The 25,663-nt window shown below is 35.0% G+C and overlaps 2 protein-coding genes across 6 annotated transcripts in view; one reads left to right on the forward strand and one right to left on the reverse strand.

Annotated features, from left to right (window-relative positions):
* ldb1b (LIM-domain binding 1b) overlaps positions 1-5,196 on the reverse strand; it is a 30,379-nt gene extending 25,183 nt beyond the window's left edge. For both annotated transcript variants that reach the window (XM_016518703.1, XM_016518701.1), the window contains exon 1: positions 5,029-5,196. In XM_016518703.1, coding sequence (XP_016374189.1) covers positions 5,029-5,056 — 28 coding nt within the window. In that variant the 5' untranslated portion in view covers positions 5,057-5,196. The remainder of the gene's footprint in view (positions 1-5,028) is intronic.
* Positions 5,197-14,028: 8,832 nt separating this feature from the next.
* LOC107713247 (peroxisome proliferator-activated receptor gamma coactivator-related protein 1) overlaps positions 14,029-25,663 on the forward strand; it is a 15,593-nt gene continuing 3,958 nt past the window's right edge. The window contains exons 1-9 of one of the 4 annotated variants that reach the window (XM_016518705.1): positions 14,029-14,163; positions 16,544-16,801; positions 17,612-17,695; positions 18,878-19,736; positions 21,280-21,330; positions 22,152-22,635; positions 24,805-24,981; positions 25,056-25,116; positions 25,185-25,306. In XM_016518705.1, the coding sequence (XP_016374191.1) occupies positions 14,077-14,163; positions 16,544-16,801; positions 17,612-17,695; positions 18,878-19,736; positions 21,280-21,330; positions 22,152-22,635; positions 24,805-24,981; positions 25,056-25,116; positions 25,185-25,306 (2,183 nt within the window). In that variant the 5' untranslated portion in view covers positions 14,029-14,076. The remainder of the gene's footprint in view (positions 14,164-16,543; positions 16,802-17,611; positions 17,696-18,877; positions 19,737-21,279; positions 21,331-22,151; positions 22,636-24,804; positions 24,982-25,055; positions 25,117-25,184; positions 25,307-25,663) is intronic. The other 3 variants (XM_016518706.1, XM_016518707.1, XM_016518708.1) reach the window with 3 other exon arrangements.

The following is a 25,663-nucleotide window of genomic DNA, read 5'->3' on the forward strand; positions in this document are numbered from 1 at the left end:
ACACACTCACACACACACACACACACAAACTAACACACACACACACACAAACACACACACAAACTAACACACACACACACACACACACACACACACAAACACACTCACACACACAAACACACACACACAAATAACAAATTAAAATAAAAAAATAAAATGATTTTTTTAATGAAAATGGACGATATAAAAATAAAAACTAATTCTAAACATTAATAAAAACTATAATAGCATATTATAAATATGTTATTTCATACTTTGCTGGCCGTTTATTTCATCATTTAATATTCCCTGATCTATAAATTCCATGATCCATGAATATTCAAAATATCTTTTTACAATCCAAAATCAACTCACTGCCTCCTATATAAAATAGCCAAATATTCCCGCACACACACACGCACGCACTCACTCACTCACTCACACACACACACTCACTCACTCACCATTACTAAATGCTATAAACTGATAAATGGTGACAAAAAAAGTCACATAATAAAATGTCAAACAAATGATTCGCGATACGCGAAGTCCCGATATAAATCAAATTCACGATCTGCGATCCGATGGGAATGCTTCGAAACTCTCTCCTGTTTAACCCATCACTATACATGCTTTTTAAAATCATTACAAGTGATGTCGAAACTGGAAAATGAATGGCTCTTTTGATCTGGTTTTTGGCAGTGAATCGCTTGAACTGAATGATCGAAGTCACGAGTTTGAATCAATCGGAGCGGTTACAGCGTAAATGACTCACTCAATTGATTCGGTTCGTCTGTTCCTCCACTTTCCCCGTCTCCACTACTAATAAAATGTCAAACAGATGGTTTATTTATAAGAGCACAAGTGTCCTTTCTGCGAAACGGTTTGCTATTAGCTGTAAAAGAGTTTCTGAGACTCCTCAAAAAAACTCCATCAGTCAAAACCAAACGTTTCGATGAGCCAAATAACACGACAGAGCTGACGATAATCTACTGTTCAGATCACACGAGGCCGAGTGAAGCGCACGCGGTGTCAGTCTGTGTGTCTGGTGGCTGATGGGTAACGTCACATCGCTCTGATGCTGCACAGGAAGACATTTTGTTCCAGATCTGTGGCGTTGTGCAGGAGACAGCAGGTCTGATGAGCAGAAACAGCCTGACCAATGACAGATCAGTCTGCCTGAGAAACACTCAGACACACAGAGACACGACCTCCCCGCTTCAACACACTCCTCCTCCTCTTTGTCTGTCTGCGCTCTGCTTGAAGTGATTTTCCTCTGATCAAGCAGACCATGTGACTCTGTGCATGAGAGCACAAACCTCTCCTCCTGCAGGCAGAGAGAGGAGGAAAGAGCAATAACGAGGTGATGTGTGTGTGATCGAGAGGCTGCCTTCACACCGCAGGTTCATTTGAACAAGATCGGATTCTTTTAATGATCGTGTGAAGATTTGTACATTTTCAATTCCAATCTGGGCTACTTTCATATGTTGAAATAAATCAGATGCCATTTTTGTGTGACTTGACATTCGTCACAATGTAACGTAATGATACCTCATATAATGTTACATACCTTTTGTAACGTAACGTAATGTAAATGTGGCACACATTACAAAACTGTATTACAGTATTGCAGTGTTAATTCTATTATACTTTTAAATTGCTACTATAGTAATCAATTATTATAGTTATTTATATTAAATTATATTATTACAGTAATTTATAATTATCATAGTAATTTATAGTAATAGTGTTATAGTAATTTATAAATTGCAGTTTAGTGTTATAGTATTACACAGAAAGGTGCAGAAATATATTTTATTATAGAATTATTAATTATTTATTTATTTTTACAATTTAATCATATTTTGTCAAGTAGCAAGTTCAGTGTATAATTACATTTTTTTTTTTTTTATTCTTGTCAAGTGAATTTTATTTTTCATTTTATTTTACAAAAGTTTGTGATCACTGGATAAAGATCCATGAATATCAAATTTGATTTCATGGTGACTTTATGTCTAGAGTGTTGTGTGTTGCTTTGAACTGTGACAATGGAGGTCAAATGTTCATGCTAATTATGTTATGATAATGTAGAGTATGATGTTTTACTCATCAATGTCTGATATGAGACATCAAAAAATCTTTGAGCAGTGCAAACATAATATCAGAAAACATGAGATCAGCCATAAACACACACTCTATCTGTGTTTTTACACAAACATGTAGATGTGGATTGAGACCACACACACACAAACGCACACACGCGCACACACACACACACGCACAGACAGACACACACACAGACACAGACAGACACACACACAGACACAGACAGACACACACACAGACACAGACAGACACACACACAGACACAGACAGACACACACACAGACACAGACAGACACACACACAGACACAGACAGACACACACACAGACACAGACAGACACACACACAGACACAGACAGACACACACACAGACACAGACAGACACACACACAGACACAGACAGACACACACACAGACACAGACAGACACACACACAGACACAGACAGACACACACACAGACACAGACAGACACACACACAGACACAGACAGACACACACACAGACACAGACAGACACACACACAGACACAGACAGACACACACACAGACACAGACAGACACACACACAGACACAGACAGACACACACACAGACACAGACAGACACACACACAGACACAGACAGACACACACACAGACACAGACAGACACACACACAGACACAGACAGACACACACACAGACACAGACAGACACACACACAGACACAGACAGACACACACACAGACACAGACAGACACACACACAGACACAGACAGACACACACACAGACACAGACAGACACACACACAGACACAGACAGACACACACACAGACACAGACAGACACACACACAGACACAGACAGACACACACACAGACACAGACAGACACACACACAGACACAGACAGACACACACACAGACACAGACAGACACACACACAGACACAGACAGACACACACACAGACACAGACAGACACACACACAGACACAGACAGACACACACACACACACACACACACAGACACGGCTCTCACACAAGGACATCTCATAGACACGAGGGGTTTTATGCAGCGGTGATGATGTTTTCTATACACTAGCCCTAAATCGACCTCAAACCTGCTGATATCAGAGATCAGAGCTCTTTAAATCTCCTGAAGTCGTGCGTTCAGTTCTCCAGTCAAAAATTTCCCACAAAACAAAAGTCCAACCGCAGTCCCCACAGACAGAATCTGAGCTTCTACTGAATTACAAAACGTAAACTTAACAGCCTGTGAAGTTACGAAGCCACAAATCAATCACGCAAATCAATAGATCCATACACACGCGGCTCAGGTTTCAGATGCTGAATGCGTCTGGATTTACAGCCGCTTCATTCACATGCTTGTGAAATGAATTTAATATCTAATAATGAATTTTAACCGTCTAAGTGAAACACGGATCACACACATTCCCTGGAAAGATGGAAATGTTTATCTTTCACAACACTGGAGGAGCGGAGAAAGTGTTCGAGTCAAACCAGCGAAGACAGACGTAGCTTTATAAAATCTATAATAGTTTTATCATGTTGAAGGGCTAATAAGCACATGCAAATATTGGGCAAAATACTTTATTTTTGATTGGATTTGAAATATTTTCAGTTTTTAGTATTACATTTTACATTATGTAACATATATAGTAGTTTGACAATAGTTTGAGGTTATGTTGATAAACTAATAGGCACATTGGGTGAAATGCTATTAATTAAATCATTTTAATTAGATTTTAACAATTTTCTATCTATGAAGTTTTTGGTAGTTAATGCATTATGTTATGTTATATATGAAATATATAATAGTTTGACAATAATTTGACATTATCATACTAATAAGCTAATAAGCAAATTAAAATAGTGGGTAAAGTTGTAATGAGGTTTTCGTCAATTCTTTTGGTACTAAATGCATTTCATATATAACTAGTTTGACAATAGATTGATGTTATTTTAATAAGCTAATAAACAAGCCAATATTGGATGAAATACTTAATTTTTTATTAGATTTGAACTATTTTCTATGAATGTTTTTAGCATTAAATGCATTGTATTACATATAAAATATTATTTAGTAGTTTGACATAAACAAGCACATATTGGTGAAATACTTCACCAATAATTAGATCTGAACAATTGTTTTTAGTATTAAATGCATTATGTTATATAACACATAGTAGTAGTTTGAAAATGTAGCTCATGTTGATAAACTAATTAGAGCATGTAAATATTGGGTAAAATACTTTAATTTATAACTATTTCGTCAATATTCTTGGTATTAAATGCATTTTATTATAATATTATATAACATGTACAATAGTTTGACAATATAGTTTAACATTAGCATGTTAATAAACTAATAAGAACTTGCAAATATCGGGTAAAATACTATTTTCAATCAATGTTTATGGTATTAAATGCATCATGCTATCCGAACACTTGTTGATTTATATGATAGACGTAGTGTCTCTATTTAGTGTCAAACACACTCACAAGAACCTGCTCTCATCCACTACTGTACACAACTACATACACAAACACACAAATCATCTGCAGGAAAGCCCTCGACTGAGATGTGACAGAAAGTGCGTTTGATGTCGTGTGGGTCGAGTTTAAAACGCGACGTGACCTTTACCCTCTAATCAAGCCACTCCACAAACCTTTGATTTATCCCTTCATTTCAGCTAGAAAAGCCCCTGATCTGCCATTTAACAAAACAAACCTCCCAACTCTGAGATTTAGGCCATGAAACGACGCCGCGCCGACGCACCCTGGCCGGAGAAAACCTCCCAAATGTCAGCGACGCAAACCAGCTGTTTGAGCAAATGAAAAGCAGCGTCTTCAAACGCTGCAAAAGTCAGACGTCAGAAGACGGGGCAGCCATGTTTCTGCACATCTAAGCTGACCGTGTGTCACTGCAGCGAAAGCCTGGAGCTTACCGGGACACGCGCAGCCTCCCACGGACATCTTCTCACATCCCCGTCGCCGGAGCCGCGGCCGAACGCTGGAACAGAGCCGATGAGATTCTCCTGCGCTGCTGCTGCTGCTGCTGCTGCTGCTCACATGGGCGTCTGTTTTCCACTCTCACACACACACACACACACACACACACACACACACACGCACGCACGCAGCAGCTCTGAGAGCCAGAGAGGGAGGAGAGAGTGGAAACAGAGAGAGAGAGGGAAAGGTTAAAAAAAGAACAAGCACAAAGGAATGAGAGCAGCGCTGCTGGAGAGAGAGACAGAACCGGAGCGAGACGCACGTAATCTCTGTGATTGCGCTTGTTTGGATTTTGTAGCTCAATACAAGTGTCATTTGTGGTTTGATCAGTTTCCAGCTCAAAGGCATGTGGATCACTGTTTATATCACCATTATCAAGAAGCATCTAATTAATCGTCTAATTCAGGGGTTTCCGATCTTTTAGATGCCATAGACCCCCAAATATGATCATCGTCACATTAAAGACATGACATACGAGGCATCTATATAGTTTCTTGTATGAACATCCAATTATATATATTTAGCTTCTATGAAGTTACTGTTAGCTATTTATTTATTTATTTATTTTAACTGACTTTTTATGCATTTGGTTTTTTATGAAATTTTTTAAGTATTCATGAATTAAATTTTTTCTTATTTCTTTTCATTTTTTATTTATTTGTTAGCATTATTTAGCTTAATTTTCAACCTTTTATTATTTAATTTGTCATTTTTTATTTATTCACTTATTCTAATTAAATTTTTATATGTTTGTTTATTTTTATATATATTTTTTGCAATTCCTTATTATTTATTTACTTCTTTTAAATTTAAATCTTTTTTATTTCTTATAAATGTATATTTAATTATTATACAACTTATTTTAATCTTCTTTATTATATACAAAGAATTTATACATTCTTTTATTTATTTACATATTTTAATCAACTTTTTATGTATTTGTTTATTTCTATCAATTCTTTTAATAATTTATACATTTATTTTTATTACTTGTTTATTTTTAATATATTTTTATTTATTTCTTTATTATTGATTTTTTTTTTAATTTAATTGTTTTGTACATTTTTTACACCGTTTTCCTCAAAACTTTTCCGCGGACCCCCTAACACTCCCTTGCAGCCCCCAATTCCTAATTCGTTTGATCTAATTAATTTCCTGGTATGCCGGAAATGAATCTAACGAATCAATTAAATTAGCTACCAATATTTTCCACAAAATGAAGACAATCCAAACACATCATTATGGCAGAGTAAATCAGTAGATAGACTAAGATCTAAGATCAAACTAACATTTTTAGTTTGATATTTTGATAGTCATAATCGCCATTGTTGATTTAAAGGAGACATATTATGCCCCTTTTTACAAGATGTAATATAAGTCTCAGGTGTCCCCAGAATGTGTCTGCAGTGATTTACACACTATTTGATCTGATATTCTATAGTATTTGTGAAGTCACAGGGCTCCAGACTGCGACAATTTTTTCTGCCGGTGCGAGTAAATTTTGTGCGCGGTCACAATATTTGGCTGAGATACAACTATTTGAAAATCTGGAATCTGAGGGTGCAAAAAAATCTAAATATTGAGAAAATCATCTTTAAAGTTGTTCAGATGAAGTTCTTAGCAATGCATATTACTAATCAAAAATTAAGTTTTGATATATTTACGGTAGGAAATTTACAAAATATCTTCATGGAACATGATCTTTACTTAATATCCTAATGATTTTGGCATAAAAGATAAATCTATAATTTTGACCCATACAATGTATTGTTGGCTATTGCTACAAATATACCCCAGCGACTTAACACTGCTTTTGTGCTGCAGGGTCACATATCATATATATATTTATCATATCTCTCTGAAATTAAAAGAATACTGCATATTGTAATCTCTATGAGTTAAGTCTATTTATTATCAAAGCATTTGCCAGCAATTCAGTTAAAATGGAGAAAATATGTGAACGATTGCATTGCATCTAAGGTGTGCCCCTAAATTTTCTGCTTGTGCTCCTAAAAAATTTCAGTCAGGTGCTACAGTGCTCCTAGTAAAAATATTTAGTCTGGAGTCAATCATTTCTCATCTGATGTTTTTGGAGGCGACCCTGCTCTCGCTTTCTCAGACAAAATACCTCTGGCTCTGTTCCAAATCCTAGCGAGCTGCCTATAGAGGCGGCATTGTAAGGCATTGTAAAGCACAGTCATTTTCTTGCTTTTGCTCACATGAAAGCAATCAGTCACACTCGACTCCATTCACTTCTATTCCTGAAGAAACACAAGCTCATGCGACAAAAATGTCTTCGTCTGCAATGTATCAGCATTGATGAACTCTGACCCGTGGATTCATAACACGCAAAGACATCTGAGCAACAGAGGATCTAAACGTCAGTGTTACAACATAATATACAGTAATAGTGTCACATTATTGTCAAACTATTTGTCTGCTGTTTTGAAAGCAGTCGTATCATTTTGGATGTTGCCTTAGAAGGGTGGCTCACTATGTTTTGGCACCGGAGAGAGAGAGAGAGAAGATAGATTGGGCGAGTGGCTTGTTACCGTCACAGGTTGCCTCTCTCTCTCTTTTATTACTGTTCATCTCTCAGAAGTCACTATTTCCCTCCCCGACTCATCCATTCATCCCGTCAGTGTCACAGAACAGCACTGCAGAGGTTTAACAGCACTGACCTCAGCAGCTCTACAGGTCATCAGAGAGGTCACAGCTGTTTCACCTGCAGATGTTCACCTCTGACCCCTCAAACTCACTAATCCTGCCATTACTGAGCAGTACGAGCTTAGCAACTGTCTGCCGGATGATCAGACAAGCTTGTGTTATTTTCCAGTGCAAGTCTATGGAAGTGCGTATTAAACCTAAACTTAATATCCAGCGATCTCGTCGACTTGATTGCACAGATACTATTTAAACTGAACTGAGCTGGATGATGAAATCACTGAATTCAACGATGAACTGCCTTTAACTGAAAATTGAGTGTTTAATATTATCATTTTGCATTATTGACACACTATTTTCCTATTTGGTACTGTAAAGCTGCTTTGACACAATCTGTATTGTTAAAAGCGCTATATAAATAAAGGTGACTTGACTTGACTCTTTTTCAGTTAAATAAATGTTCTATATTTTAGTTCAATAATATTTATTAAATCACTGAAACGATGAACTGCCTTTAACTGAAAATTGAGTGTTTAATATTATCATTTTGCATTATTGACACACTATTTTCCTATTTGGTACTGTAAAGCTGCTTTGACACAATCTGTATTGTTAAAAGCGCTATATAAATAAAGGTGACTTGACTTAAACATTATAAACCTCTTTCATTACTGACTGATTAATTAATACAGCTGCACAAAATACATCAGCACTGAAACCTTCCATCAGAGCGTTTACAGCTCAACAGCTGAAATATTATTAAGCAAAGCCATATGAAAGAAAACAAGAGAGAAGAGAAGTGAGATGGAGGGATGGATGATGTCTCGTATTGACATTTAAAAATAAATACTGTGTTTGAAACAGATGCAAAGAAAAATTATTTTTTAAGTAAAAACAATAATTTCCCATTTAATTGTGTATGTTTCTCAGAGTTCTCAGAAGCCACTGGGGCTGGGAGGTAAAAAATAAAATAAAATATTAGTTAATAAAGAAATTATATTTAATATTATAATAATATATTTTAAATTAAATATTAAAGAAAAAATTACTAAAAATTAATTACTTAATTTTTTATTAATTAATTTTAATTAATTAATTACCCATTTATTTTTGGTCTGTCTTTCAGTGTTGTCGGGATTCAGCGGCCACTAGGGCTGAGGGACAATCAATCAATATATAAATAAGAAATATTAATTATTAAAGAAACGTTTGAAATATTAAAATAAAAATATTTGAAAATATTTAAAATATTGAAATTAATTTTAATTACAAATATTCATTTCCTATATGTGCTGCTTGTGCACAAATACAAACATTTAAATATTCATTTTTTAGTTAAACATATAAATTAGCACACGAACACAAGTATATACTAAACTATAAATAAAGAAATGTTTTGAAAATAGAAAAATTTATTTTTAATTACAAATATGAATTTCCCCCTTGTGCAGCTTGTGCACACAAATACATTCAGCAGTCATTAGGGCTGGGGGACAAAAAACTAAAATAAATATATGCTAAAAATAAGAATTTATACATTTTTCAATACATTTTTAAATTAAATATTCTAAAAATGAGACAGTGACAGAGACGGTGGAATGGAGCCCATTACAGGAGAAACAGACAGAGAGAGAGAGAGAGAGAGAGAGAGAGAGCGCGAGAGAGAGAGAGCGCGAGAGAGAGAGAGAGAGACAGCAGTGTCACCATGGCAATGTGGCAGATCACACGTGCAGGATCGCACACGCACATAAACACACGCGTGTTCGCCCTTGACACACAACCAGCCCAACTCAATGTAACCGGAGCCTGAACACAACCGTATGAGGTCACTACGATCTGTGAGACCTGTTAATTATAAACGCTGTGACTGGCTCTTGGTTTATCTGACTGAGGAGAGCACTGATATGATCATAACTGCCCCGTGGGGGGTATTTGGATTGTAATGGGCAGATTTCTCATGCGTCATCTGAACTGCAGGCTGCGTTGGAGATCTCAACAAGACGCAGTCACGTTTTCTGCTGAATAATTAGCTTCATATAAAACAAAAGTCAAGGGTACGACCTCATTTAAGGTTTTTCACACAGCCGATTAAAGCTGCTCAAAATACAGTGTCAAGACGCAATGCTGCATAAAAGCCAGACTAAACTATGCCTGTTCTGACCTCTAGTATTACAGTATACAGTTGTAATTGCTGTGTAAATGCCGCCTCTGAGCAGCACTGAGAAATACATCTAAATGCTGCTTCTAAACTAAATGAGTAATTCTGTATTGTTTTCAAGTGAATTATCAAGTTACGTGACTTAAGACAAGACTTGAGACTTAAGGAAAAGTATTTTGTCTTGTTCTGATTACATATTTGTTTTCACTTGCTTTAAGCATAAACATCTCTAAATGTGTAATTTCTAATTTTTTAATAATTTATTAGATTTTTCTTATTTATTTATTATTTTATAATATTTTTTATTTATTTATTAGATATTTTATCTGATATTGGACATCTAATGTTCATCTTCTCTATTTAGATTACCTGTGCCGTATGTAATGCTCAGCTAAGCTTTAAAAACATTAATAATGTAATAAATGTAATCTCAAAATGAAAATCCATTTTTTGAGATGGCTAAATTTATTAGTAGCATTTAAAATAATTGATTTTAGTTGTTAGTGTGCTTTTTTATTTATTACTTTTTTTTAACAAAATAACTATAACATGAAAATAATACCATCTTATTTATATTAATCAGACTGAATATCAGTGCATCCCTCATGGTTTTGACGTCAGAGTCATGAAGATTTCTGAGTAATTTTTGCAGTTTAATTTCCCAATAATATGTCTTAGATTGAAATGCTCCAAACATATAATGCAGTGATTGAGAGCTGAAGAAATAAAGGCTCCTCAGAAGATGTGAGATGTTCTGGAGGCTTGTGAAGATCATTCCTCCGCTGAGGAACAGTGAAAGTAAAGCTTCTGGAAACAAACGCTCCTCAAAAGATCCTGAGGATCAGATTTGAGACTCTAAAACATGATTGATGGAGAATCAAGTAAAGCTGAGCTGCTTCAGTGCAGCAAGTGTTCATCTGGAGATATTACTGCAGTTATTCTGAAGTATTCTGAGCATCACACGCGCAGCTTCTGTGTAAATTTGGCATTAAGTATCTAGAAATGTGTGTCTGTGTGTGTGTCTGTGTGTGTGTGTGTGTGTGTGTGTGTGTGTGTGTGTGTGTGTGAGTGTGAGAGTGTGTGTGTGTGTGTGTGTGTGTGTGAGTGTGAGAGTGTGTGTGTGTGGTCTTTTTCAAAGCTGGTTGTCTCTCCTGTGTCGCTCTGTCAGGTTTCAGCTCTCAGTTTCACTGCGCACACATTAATCTCCTCCTCTTCTGAGAGACGAACAGTGAGTATGAAGACAGAAAAAGACTGTTTCCTTTTACATTTGTGTTCTCAGCTCTCTCTCTCAGGCTGATCTGGGATCAGATGATTGCAGCACCACACATGACAGAGCAGCTTTTTAGCGTTGTAGTAACTAGGCTGGCGTCCTGCTGCCAATGGCTGATGGGGTGTCAGGTTAAAGGTCAGGGGTCCTGTGTGTTGACTGATGCTCTCTGCGGACCAAAACACACACACACACACACACACACACACACACACACACACACACACACGTCAAATGACATTATGAATAACACACATTTTAAAGTGACAGTTCACTGAAAAATTAAAATTCTAGCATTTTTATTCACCCTCAAGTTGTTCCAAATCTGTATGAGTTTCTTTCTTTAAAAGAAGATGTTTTGAAGAAGATTATGGGGGACCAAACAGTTGACGGTAGCCATTGACTTCCATAGTATTTTCTTCCATACAATGGAAATCAATGGCTACCGTCAACTGTTTGGTCCCCCACAATCTTCTTTAAAACATCATCTTTTGTGTTCAACAGAAGAAAGAAACAACATGAGCTCCCCTAAATGATGACAAAATTTTCATTTTTCAGTGAACTGTCACTTCAAGTAAGAATTATTTGTACATGTGACCCTGGAGCACAAAAGCAGTGTTAAGTCGCTGGGGTATATTTGTAGCAATAGCCAACAATACACTGTATGGGTCAAAATGATCGATTTTTCTTTTATGCCAAAAATCATTAGGATATTAAGTTAAGATCATGCTCCATGAAGATATTTTGTAAACTTCCTACCGTAAATATATCAAAACTTAATTTTTGATTAGTAATATGCATTGCTAAGAACTTCATTTGAACAACTTTAAAGATGATTTTCTCAATATTTAGTTTTTTTTGCACCCTCAGATTCCAGATTTTCAAATAGTTGCATCTCCTCCAAATATTGTCCTATCCTAACAAACCATACACCAATGGAAGCTTATTTATTCATCTTTCAGATGATGCATAAATCTCAATTTCACAAAATTTACCCTTATGACTGGTTTTGTGCTCCAGGGTCACATATTAGTTTATGAACATCTAACAAAAGGAATAAACGTTAAACAATACACTAGTTGAAGGAAATGAAAAGTGTGTGTGTGTGTTTTCTCTCTTCTAGGTTTCATTTGAGAGGTTTTCTGGGTTTCCTGCCAAATTCTGAGAGGCCACCGATACTGGAAACGAGGGAAGAGGAGGGTGAAGCGAGTGCGAGAAATGCAGGAACAGGAGGAAGCTCTGTGAGCGTAGCACATCGTCTGCTGGAGGTGAGCGGATCTACCTGTGTGTGTGCAGATAATGCAATCTCTCGGGAGAAACAGCAGGGTCTGGATTGATCCGGAAGGTGACCCACTTTCACGGAGCTCCCTTCTGCTTCACCAGACACGCTAGCGCGGCTCGGAGAGAGAGAAAGAGAGGAGGAATTAACACCAGAACACCTGAAAATAATGCTCTGCTGACTGTGGAAAACAGGACTTTTCTTGTTCTTTGAGAAGAGTTTAATGTGACATACTATAATGCACTTTACTGAAATTAAGTCAAGACACTTCAGGCGAAAACACTGTTGTTGTTGTTTTTTCATGCACTGGTCAATTTTACAATTCCAAATTTTACTAAATATCCAAAAATACACATTTAAGTTTTTATTTTAATGCACTTTATCTATTTGCATGGCTAATAGCCATACTATTTTGTATAAATAAATTAAAAATAAAACACTAAAAAACAAAATTAAATGTTTTAAAATCTACACATGAATTTAGGTATTATAAAAAAAAAATGCATATTCATTTTGAGATAGTTATTAATTTATTAGTGTTTTTATAAGATAATCTAATAAGTAATCTAAATGTAAAAATAGGAGAGATTAGCGTTAGATATCCAGTATCCGCTAATATATTTAATATTGACTATTAGCAATACATTATGAAACAAAGCAAATTTAGAGATGTTTGTGCTTAAAACCAGTGTTATTTTAGTAAAATTGACATTACTATTATTGTTTTTGTTAATATTTTTAATTAGATTTTATTTTTATATTTTCGGTTTTCATCTTAAATAAACGAAATAAATAAAATGTATATACATTTTTAATTATATATTTTATTTATATATTAAATTGTATTAATTTCTAGTTTTTAGATTTAGCCTAGTTTATTTAGTTATAGTGATTTTAGTACTTCAACTCAAACTAAATGAAAATGAGAAATGTTGCTTTGGCAACTAGCTAAAAAGAAACAAGTTTAAGTGTATTTTTTATTTCAGTCAAATAATGTTCATCCCAAGTAATGAAAATGGTTTTTTTTTATGCTTTAAGTTTTATTTAAGGATAATAACACTAGTTAAAACATGTGAAAACAAATCTGCTATTTGGAACAAGACAAAATACTTCAAGTCTTTATATCGTATACATTTCTTCTGAGGTAAATGTAACGTTATCGTGATACTTCACTGGACAACAATACAGAAATATTGATTATAATGTGAATCATTTTAAGAGTGATATTATTGAAATGCAGAGTTGAAGAAATTAGTATTTCACTTTAAATAAATAATCCCTTATTTGGCTCCTAACTAATGAAATGAAAGCAACGAGACTTGAGAGAAAATGAATAAATCGTTATCGATAGCTGATCTGCCCTACCTGACAAAATCGACCACTAGATGCCACTCTATTCCGTCATCCTAATTACAGAAATCAAATAAAATATGAACAATAATAGTAATTTAGAATACCGTAAAACAAATCTGAGGTAAAATGATTAGGCGGCCGTTGTAAGTTGTTGCAACGACTTTTTTTTAAACGTATTCGTGGCGAGCTGTCATTTTCCCGGGAACCTCCGCATCACGTGACTTCCCCGGCGCCTCGCGCGCAGCTCCGCTCTCCGAATCAAAATGGCGGCGCCGCATGGCGTAAAACTGAAGGATTTAAAGTGTGATTTGACGGACTATACCGCAGCACAAGCGCACCAGGACTCTCAGGTCTTGTATATGTTTCTGTTGTTTATCTGCAGGTGTTTATATAAAGACGCTGTGACGATGATCACGTGTAAAAAAGACGCTCCGTGCGTGAACACGTGGACGCCAGCGCGACTCGAGGCGGATGTGAAGTTACGCACGCGTTATAAATCTCGAGAAATGCGCTTTTGAGATCTTGTTAACGGCTCAAATGTGGTTTAGTTTGTCGATCGATGCCGTTTAAGTGTTCGATTGAGAATCTTGAACACCTAGTTTTAGGTTTTAAACTGTTTAAATGATCGTACACCGGCATTTGGTATATGAATATGGCGTAGAAATATAACTGTATCAAAAATAAAATATACTTTAAGTTCATAATTATAAGTAATATCGCTGCGTGTTTGTTTGACAGCTTCTGTACTCAATCAGTATGAAACGCCATTACATGAATGAATGAAACGAGTCTTTTCTGCTCGTGTTCATATTTAAATGCATGAATAAATGAATCATTAATTATAACTGAAGCTTATCTTCACTGTGATGATGCTCACGTATCGATACGTGCGTAGCTCAAATGACGCTGACGTGTCTCACGCACGCACGCCTGTCTGACCGAATCATACTGAACTCAGATCAAGATTCAATCCGAATCAATTCATCTTCACACTTAATACTTCAGAAAATCAAATTGAGAGTTTTGCAGAGTTTGTTCTTTAGTCCATGCGTGTGAACTTCGAACTAGTGTACTACCTAGTATACTACTATATGAACTTTACAATTTTATTTGTTACACCGATTTAAAATGTACACTTTTCTTTTCTAGTAATTATTTATTAACTTTAAGTTTCAACACTTAATAAAATATATAATTATGTTAATGTTATATTGTCTTCATTTATCGTTTTTACTGTAAAATAGTAAATCAAGTAAAATGTGAAGAGTTCATTTGCAAAAGCATATAACTCCGTTTTTAACAATTTTCAAAAATCATGTTTTTTCTTTGTGCATTCCAGTTATTCTCAATCAAACTGCAGTTGAGTTATTTTGAGTAGGTTAAAAAATAACTAAAAATACAGCTAACTAATACAGTAAAACACAATAAAAACATGAAAACATAATAAAAAACACGATTTTGGAAGTTATGTTTTTGCAGATAAACTCTTCGTATATAAAATGAAATAAATTGTTACTATATAGTTAAGAAAATTTCAGTATTTACAGCTGTATTGTAGTAGTTTTTTTTTTTTTGTCTATAAATTACCATTGTGGCAAGTTTTTATATGGTTCACAATATGAAGTTTTATTTTTGGGCAAATATTATTTAAATTATCTGCAGAATAAACACAATCATCAAACTGTAAATTTCGAGCTAGTGTACAACTGAAAGTTGACCATTTTTAATATGCATATTTAAAATGTACACTTTTCTGATTAAATTATAGTCTGGCTATATACAATTTAATATATATTTTTATTAAATTTATTTTTTTTAATTTTAGTTATTTAGTACTTAAAATGAGAATTTTGATGAAATAAATTTGACATTTTATAGTTTATTTCAGTCAATGTTTGTTTCAAAAATGTTTTTTGTGGTTATAGCTTTATTTAGTGATAATGACACTTATTAAAACAAATGGGAATTATAAGGATGCACCGAATGTTCGGCAACCGAAATTATTCGGTGTAATTATACAGTGTAAGTTACTTGGCAGTCTATGGGACAGTCACAAGCCTCCCGGTTTTCATCCAAAATATCTTAAATTGTGTTCTGAAGACGAACAAAGCTTTTAGGGGTTTGGAACGACATGGAGATAAGTGATTAATGACATTTTTCATTTTGGGGTGGAGTAACCCTTTAAGTTCACGGATTGTAGGAATGTTGTAATACCTTATCATACTGACTTTACAGCTTTGACTTTACTGGAATATAAAGGCCAGAGTTTATCCTGCAGGATTTGAATCTGACATTGTTTTACAGGTCAAAAAAAGTACACTTCCATAATGTACTTAAAGTGCTCTATTTTAGCGCGCTAATTTTGTACCCAATATACTAAAAGTGATTCTTTAGTACTTCTTAAGATCGACTAAGTGTACTCAATTTTGGGAAAAAATTTATTTAGTTACCACTTGAAGAACCCATCTTTCATACACTAGTACACTCAAGTGGTGACTAAATAAATTTTTTAGATACAGAGATAGTATGTTAAAAGCACATTTTAGTTCATATTCATGGTGTCCCAGAATAGCACAGTTGAGTACACTTAATCAATCTTAAGAAGTACTAAAGAATCATTTTTAGTATATTAAGTACAAAATCAGTGCGTGAAAATAGAGCACTTTAAGTACATTATGGAAGTGCACTTTTTGTTTTTAACCTGGGTTGTGTGATTTGTTTTATCCATAGGTTGAATTTGTGAAACGCGATGTTCCCGTCTTCGAGCTGGATGTCGGAAGGATCTCCGATGCTCTTCACGGAAGCCTGGATCCGTCCATTTTATCCATTTTTCAGGAGAAGACGCCGACGAACAGCATGGAGAGCGAGGCGTCGCTGCTGTCCGCTCTGACCGAGATGTTGGATAGCGTGGACGTCGAGACGCTGTCGCCATTCGACACGCTGCCAGACGCGGAGATCTTCTCAGCTCAGAAGGGTTCGGATCACACGGTTAGTCGACATGGACATGCTATCATTGTTTACTAGGGATGTAATGATATTATCAATATCGTGATATCGCGATAGCAAAACTGTCTCAATATTATCGCGGTCACAATCAATGAATCAACATTTATTGGCCAAGTATGCATAACATACAAGGAATTTTCTGCTGGTATGAGGCATCCCACACATAAAAAAACTAGTACAATGTTAAAAAATAGAATTTAAAGTCTTTATGGCTACTGGAAAAAGCTATTCTGAAATCTGGTAGTTCTCATGACGATATGAAACGATAGGTGTGTGTAGTTTTTAAAATATATTTAAACTTCTTATTCTAACATGAAAGGTGTTTAAAGTTGTGTTTTGGGTCATTATGCTTTGGCACAGTATCTCAAACGAACTCAAACCGAAAGCACAATATATGTCTATTACTGTTATTATTATTATTTTTTTTTTTATCTTCCTAAAACAGCAGTGCGAGTGTAATTTAGACTGAGACAGTAGATCACAAATAAAAAGAGGGTTGAGTCTCCTTTAAAGTTCAGCTACAAGTCAATTCACTGACTTTTTCTGATTTAAGTTTTCTTAGTTAAGAACATGGGTCGCAGCTCTTCATTCTGAACTCTCTAAGTGCATTAGATTCCAATTCTTCATTTGTCTTTTTTTAAAATATCGCGATAAATATCGTATCGTGGACGTCACATCTCGATATTATCGTATCGTGATATTTTGATATCGTTACATCCCTATTGTTTAGTGTTTCAATATACGTAAAACGTGTTAAGGTATTTACTTTTGTCAAACGTGTTTCCGTCACAGCTCAGGAATCTGCTTCATTTGAGTCCGTCGTCACCGGATCGGCCCAAAATCTCTCAATCAGCAGCCGTAAAGAAGTCAGGAAGAGTACGTTTCCTCTGGCTGCTCCGTTATTGAGCTGATCAAGACTCTTTCTCCACAGCGTCACACCCAGCTGATGATGGACGAACTCAAACTAGATATTTCTGTAAATCTAACTGTTGTACATGTTGTTGTGTCGAATCTAGAGCTCCACCGAGACTGGATTTTGCAGAAAACTATAACTAAGTTTTAAAAAACTAGCCGATAACCGATTAATTGGCCAGTTGTTTAAACCTAGTAACTAATTAAGAAATTAAAAATAATCACTTAATCATGAGAACGTTTTTGTAATTAATAAAATAAATAATCATAAAAAGTAGTTGTGCTTCGTCACACATTGATGATTTATATAGTATTGTCATGAAATATTATGTGAAATTATATACAAGAAAAGAAGAGAGAATAAAATAGCTAGAAATAAAATAATTTTTTTAAATCAATAATTTTCTATTTTAAATTTTTTTTATTTTCAATAATAGTAAGAAATAGTATATATATATATATTTATTTATATATGCATGCATGCATGTATAGCTCTTATGCTTCTTTTTCACATAACTACTTCAAAAAGATTATTTTGTAAGAACAAAAAATTTTAAATGTACTGTTCTATATTTTATATTTTTACTATATATATATATATATAATAGCTGCTTCATCAATCACACAGTAATTATTTTATTTTATTGTCATGAAATATTTAAATGATTTACAAAAGAACATTAACATTTTTTAAATGTAATTTTCACATGGCATGTACAGTTTATTACGTAAAATATATAATTCATATTATATGTATTTTACCTTGCTCTCGTATTTCTTTTGCACATAATTACTTAAAATTTATTTTTAAAACTATGTTTTCTGTGCACACACAGTCACAAGGTATATATATATATACATAAAATATTACACATTATATTTATTTAATTTAAATAAAATATATTCGATTAAAATGTTTTCAAAGCAAGGTTATAATCATTAACTAAAACTACAAAAAAAAAAAAGTTACTTAAAATAATTGTGTTTACCGAAAAACAAACTAAAATACAAAAAACAATGTTTATATATCAATATTTATCACACTTCCAAGACAAAGATAGTGCCAATTAAAAACAAAACACTGTATATCGCTCGACCTCGAGTTGTGTCTCAGTGTTTTGTGTGTGTTTATTTTCTCTCCTTCAGGAGGTCGTGATGTCAGACAGACAGTTAAGACCTCGTCGTCATTTAGGGACGCAGAGCGAGAGCTCACAGCGAGGCGACGATGAGAAGAAGAGCCGATCTGTGAGAACCTACCGGATCGAATCCGACCCGATATTCCCACAGGACTGCCGGGAATTACTTGCAGATTTAGTGAGACACATGCATCCGTACTGCGTCAGGACAGAGAAAGAGACGAGAGTGTCTGCGGAGGAGGAAGAGGAGGGGTTTGTTGATGTAGAAGGTTACGAGGAACAGGAAGAGAGCATTCTGGACCGATCAGGAAAAGACTCGAATCCAAATGCCACCTCGTCAGACCGAACCGTGAAGACGATACCTAAACGCAGCGCTTTAGTCAAAACCAGCGATGCGGGACGGGTGAAGAAGACGGTGACTTTTGCGTTAAACTTAATCTCCGTTCACGAGATTCCACCTGACGACGAGGAGATTTCTGAATCCACATCCTGTAAAAACAACATCACTTCCTCTCAGAAGCCCAAAGCGCTCAGTCTAGACCAGTACCGTCTCCTCAGACAGAAGCAGCCGCCTCTGGAGGACAAACGGATGGACTTCCGAACCAAATGGCCTTCGCTTCCCGAGCTTCCCAACAAGGAGCTTCCGCCAATCCTGGATCCAAACACATGGACATCTCCATCCAAAGACGCCAGAAAGGCTGTAGGTCTTTGGATTGACCCGCCAAACCCGGTTTTAGTGCCCTTGAAACCCACACGCCACACAAACTCAGAACCAGATGCTCGTGTTTCTTGTGAAGAGGGTCGAGTCTCTGAAGTCAAACCCGAAACTTTAGAACGGAGACAGAAGCAGACGATGTGTGGAGAAATCGGTGAGGAGAACATTTGTCTCATTCATAAAGATATGTGACATTGGAGCACAAAACCAGTCATACGGGTCAATTTTTTGATGAGCTTTCCATAGCTGTATGGTTTGTTAGGATAGCACAATATTTGGACGAGATACAACTATTTGAAAATCTGGAATCTGAGGGTGCAAAAAAATCTAAATATTGAGAAAATCATCTTTAAAGTTGTTCAAATGAAGTTCTTAGCAATGCATATTACTAATCGAAGATTAAGTTTTGATATATTTACGGTAGGAGATTTACAAAATATCTTCATGGAACATGATCTTAATATCCTAATGATTTTTGGCATAAAAGAAAAAATCGATAATTTTGACCCATACAATGTATTCGACTTAACACTGCTTTTGTGCTGCAGGGTCACATATGGACATGTTTAAAGACAATAATGAATTTGCTCTTCAATTAAAATGCTTTCAAGGCAAGGTAGTCTTCGTAAACTAAACCCATACAAAAATATTTCGTTCCTTGAAACAAAATAAACATTAACTGAAATGCAATAAAATATTAAAAAGTACTTACTTTGTTTCAGCTAGTTGCCAAAGCAATTTTTGTTAATCAAGTTGAACTGGGTTTTCATTTAGTTTAGCTTGATGTAATAAAACAACTAAAACCATAACTGAAATAAAAATTTATAATAACTAAACAGAAAATTTAAATTTTTTAAATAACAGAAACTGATAAAAATGACAGAACACTCAACGAAATTAAAATAATGAAAAAAAAAAAACATTTTTTTTTTAACATTTAATAAATAAAAATACTTGATGTATAGAAATAAAAATAATAAAAACAAATAGATTTTTAAAATAGAAACTAATACAATGGAAAAAAAAACATAAATATAAAAATAAAAAAATACTTTTTAAAGGTTTAGCTACAATTAAAAGCAAATATATAAACAATGTTTTTACAATAATTATGTGTGTGTGTATATATATATATATGTATGTAATGTAGAAACTAAATAAAAGCTACATACAAACATTGTAAAAAAATTTAACTTACAAAAGCAACAAGATTACTGAAACTTAAAAATTAATATGGAAAATATAAAAAAAGGAATTAAAATTATTTATATAAAAACTATAGTAGTATATTCGTAATACTAAAATAAAAGTTTGATAGTGTTTCATGTTTAATTTATAATTAAATTAATATTTAATTTAAAATATTAATAAAAACTATAATAGAAAGTAAATAGACTAAAATAAAAAACAAATAAAAAATACTTTTTAAAGGTTTAGCTAAAATTAAAAACAAATATAAAAACAATGTTATTACAATAATTATATATATATATATATATGTAGAAACTAAATAAAAGCTACATACAAACATTGTAAAAAAAAATTTTACTTACAAACACAAGATTACTAAAACTTAAAAATTTTAATTGAAAATATTAAAAAAAGGAATTCAAATAATTTATATAAAAACTATAGTAGTATATTCGTGATACTAAAATAAAAGTTCAATAGTGTTTCATGTTGTGTTTGTTTTGCAGGAATTGAAGCCGCTGATCTGACCAGCCTTTTGGAGCAGTTTGAGACTCGAGGTAAATGATAAATGCACGTTCGTTTATGATCGCGTGTAATTGAATAGACACTATCAGCTCATTTACATCAGGTCAGATAAGAACTGTGTGCTTTATCAGCACTGAATCATTTTCAGTCCATAAAAGCTCGTCTTGCCTTCTGCTTTCAGATTGAATTGATTGTCCGTGTTTGTCTCCTCGGGACAGAAGACGATATTGTCACAGATCTAATGCAGTCCGAGACGAACACGGTGCCAGTGTTATTAAAGCTGAACCATTAAACACTCACTGAGACTATTATAATCAACCCTACAGTTTCTTAATGGCTTTTGGAAATCAGCTCATAAACGAGGAATGAATGATGTTTGTAAAGTGCTAATTTTGTACTTAATGTACTAAAAGTGATTCTTTAGTACTTCTTAAGATCGACTAAGTGTACTCAACTGTGCTATTTTGGGACAACATGAATATTAACTAAAATGTGCTTTTAATATACTATCTCTGTATTTAATAATGTACTTAGTTACCACTTTAACCCATCTTTCATGCACTGGTACACTCAAGTGGTGTACTACAAGTGGTGACTAAATACATTTTTTCCCAAAATAGCACAGTTGAGTACACTTAGTCGATCTTAAGAAGTACTAAAGAATCACTTTTAGTATATTGGGTACAAAATTAGTGCGCGAAAATAGAGCACTTTAAGTACATTATGGAAGTGCACTTTTTTTAACCTGGGCATGCATGTGCTAATTAGCATAATGCAACTTTTCAAGCTGGCTTTAGTCTGCTTGTGTCATTGACTATTTTGATTATTTTGTTTATTATTTTCTCTTCTCCAGGACTAACTCCACCCGGCACACCTCCACATCAGATCTGGAGGCCCCTGGCGTCGGTCAAAGGGACAAAACATGAATCCATCAAGCCGTCGCCCAGCAAAACCATTCAGATTATCGAACCTCGCCCACTGCCACGCAGTAAAACTCATTCAAAACCATCACTTCCCACCTTCACTCCTGCGTTGAATCCCGCTCGAGCGTTCCTGGACCACGACTACTGCGGGATTCAGGGCGGAAAGACGTCTTTCGCACACACAGTGCTGCTGTCTCCTGACAGCTCCCCCTGCAGGATGGAGGCGTTCGAGGAGGCGGAGTCTCAGAGGGGGCGGGGCTTGCACTTCTCCTCCCACTCTCCGAGCCTATTGGACCGCGGACGGCTGAAGAGGCGGGGCTATGAATGCAGATACCGGCGCTCAAACTCCAGCTCGTGTTCTTCATCGTCTTCATCATCTTCTCGTTCCAGGTCTCCTTCACCACCCAGAACAAGGTAAATGGACGCTGTTGCCACTAGAATACAGTAAAAATGTAGTTAAAATAAACATGATTTTTAGTGTATATAATATGAAAATATTAATTAGTATATACTAATAAAGTACATAATGAAACACAAAATTGATTTAATAATTAATTTATATGCATCCATATAACAATGAGCAGCATTATTGAGCGTCGTCAGTGCTATTACTTCTGCGATGCATGTGGAGTTTCTGCGCAAGAGCGCCCTCTGGCTTCCAGTATGAATTAAACCGTCATTACATGACGTGTGTAATGCTCACAACACCCTATTTTGGGAAAAATAGGAAAGATAATACTTTTCTCTAAAGAAACAGGATTTAAAAATTTTTTGTCTCTTAGTGGATGCATAAGTTTCCCTGAATTATCGTCATTAGCTGTGTTTCCATCCAAAAATTTGAATTTAACTTAACGCGCAAAAATGGAATATCTCATGAAACAATTGCGAATAAAGCACCGTTTCCAGTCAAAGAGAACAAAATCATCACATCCTGATAAACTGGCACTAAATATCACTAAGAAAACTAGGAGAAGCCACTGAATATAATAATTTTCATATATGATAAATTACTTGCGCCTCAGAGTGAGCAGACGAAACGATCGGTCCGCTGCTAGTCAAGTTATCCCGTCTCATAGCGCAAAGTCACATGACTTTTTTTGACGCGCATGGAGGAATTTATTCGGTAAATGTGTTTCCATTGTAGGTTATGCAAATTTGTATCCTACTCAAATGTGCACATACGTTTTTTTTAGAATTTATGCTTTTATATCTTGGCGTTTCCATCCAGAATTTTTTTTTATGCAATATTCTAAAATGCGCATAAAAATAGGTGGATGGAAACATAGCTAGTGATATCATTATAAATACAATACGCAATAAATACCAGAAATTATCGTGATATATTTTTAAGCCCATATCACCCATCCCTATTGTTGGACGATATGACCAAAATTTATATCACGATATATTTCTTAATTTCGGTCGATACGATATAATTCCGATATCGATATGAACACTATTAAAAAAAGCCTCGTAAAAACTGCCAAGAATGCACACAACAGATGTCTGTGCATACAAACTTATGAAAAATTAATTTGCCAAGTCTACAACACCTCATATAAAACCATATAGGCTAATATTTTAGAAAAAAAAACAGCACAAATAAATTAATGTTGACCTTTTATTTGTATTTAGCCTTCATACAAACAAGAAATGTGAAATCACTGTCAAATAATCGTCTCAAACTCACCTAATTAATATTAATATCTTTATCATTCTAATATGCTGAATTGCTGCTCAAGAAACATTTATTATTATGTTGAAAACAGCTGAGTAGAATTTTTTCAGGTTTCTTTGATGAATAGAAAGTTCAGAAGAACAGCATTTATAATTTTTATCAATTTAAAGCATCGTTGCTAAATAAAAGTATTAATTTGAATGGAATAGTGTATAATGTTAAAAAAGCTTTTTATTTCAGATAAATGCTGATCTTGGGATCTTTCTATTCATGAAAGTATAACTGTTTTAAATATTGATAATCTGCAAATCAGCATATTAGAATGAGAAGATAATCCTTTTAAAAAAAAATATTTTTTTTACTGTTCAAAATATTTTGACTGGTAGTGTAGGCTGGTTATTCTTATAGATTGAAACAAATGTGCTTTAGCCAGTATAAAGAGTATGAAAAGTGCTCTGAGTTGCTGCAGAAAAAAATAAATAAATTGAGCAACAACAAAAACATGTTGCTGGAGACAAGCTTATTATTGAAAATGCAAACTGATTGTCTGCCAGCAGGAGGCGCTTTTAGAGCGGCAGAAACATTGGATTCCCCGGTAACGGCTGTTATCAAAGCAGCTCCGCTCATGAACGCTTCTTTATCAGATCAAATGAAAATGCCATCGAAACTTTTCTGAAGACAGTCGGTTTCCTTCAGAGATACATTCATATAAAACACCGCCGCATTTTGATTTTGAAACGTGCAGTGCTCATGTTTATTCAACGAAGTCAAACAGCACAAATAAATCAATGTATGGGAAACACTGGTAATGTATATCGAAATATCGGAAATGTGTTTAAAAATCATATCACCGTTATTGAAAAAAATTATATCGCGATACATATTGATATTGAATTATTGTCCAGCCCTAGGTACAGGTCCAGGCATTCTGGAAGCAGTTCCTCCTCGCGCTCCAGTTCTCGGTCGCCTTCTTGTTCTCCTCCTCGCAAGCGTGGACGCCGCTGCTCCAGATCACGATCCAGATCGTTACGTCGCTCTCGTTCGGGTTCGCGCTCGCCTGAGCCGGACTGGAGATGGACGAGGTCAGTGTGAACACAACAGAACAGTGCGATTCTTCTGGTGTTGATTGTGAGTCTAAATCAGTCGTTATTCTCAGACGCAGACAGAAGGAGCTAAACCGCCGACACGAAGAGGCTCGTAAACAGCAGAAAGCCATCGTAGGTGGACAAGCGTTATATTGGACCGTGTGTTTGTGTTTGTGTCTGATGATGGGTTTGATCCTCAGGAGGAGCGGAGGGTGGTGTATGTGGGAGGAATCCGTGGAAGCATGTCGCCGTCGGATCTCAAAGATCGATTCTCGCTGTTCGGGAAGGTGGAGGATTGCACAGTCCATCTCAGGAGTCACGGGTGAGATTTACACAGACAAACCAGCAAATCAAATCAATACTATTATAATTTTTTTTTTATTTTACAGTGAAATATCACAATATTAATATTTCTTATTTTTATTTATTGTAATTTTTATGTTAATGTTCTACGAATCTTTACTAGTTTTTGCATCAACACTAGGGGTGCAACGGTTCTCGGTAAAAAAATCGAACCGTACCGTTCTCCACACACGGTTCGTCATGCACTAGGACCGCGGTTCAACTTAAATCTGACAATGCATCTGTAATATGGTTTGTTAGAGTTCGGCTAATGCATGTTTCTGTTGATGGATACAAATTCTGGCTTCCCAATACATTACAACAAGAGCGATGAGAG

This window comes from Sinocyclocheilus rhinocerous, unplaced genomic scaffold (genome assembly GCF_001515625.1).
Source record: "Sinocyclocheilus rhinocerous isolate Xijiao unplaced genomic scaffold, SAMN03320098_v1.1 scaffold1050, whole genome shotgun sequence".
NCBI classification, from domain to species: Eukaryota; Metazoa; Chordata; class Actinopteri; order Cypriniformes; family Cyprinidae; genus Sinocyclocheilus; species Sinocyclocheilus rhinocerous.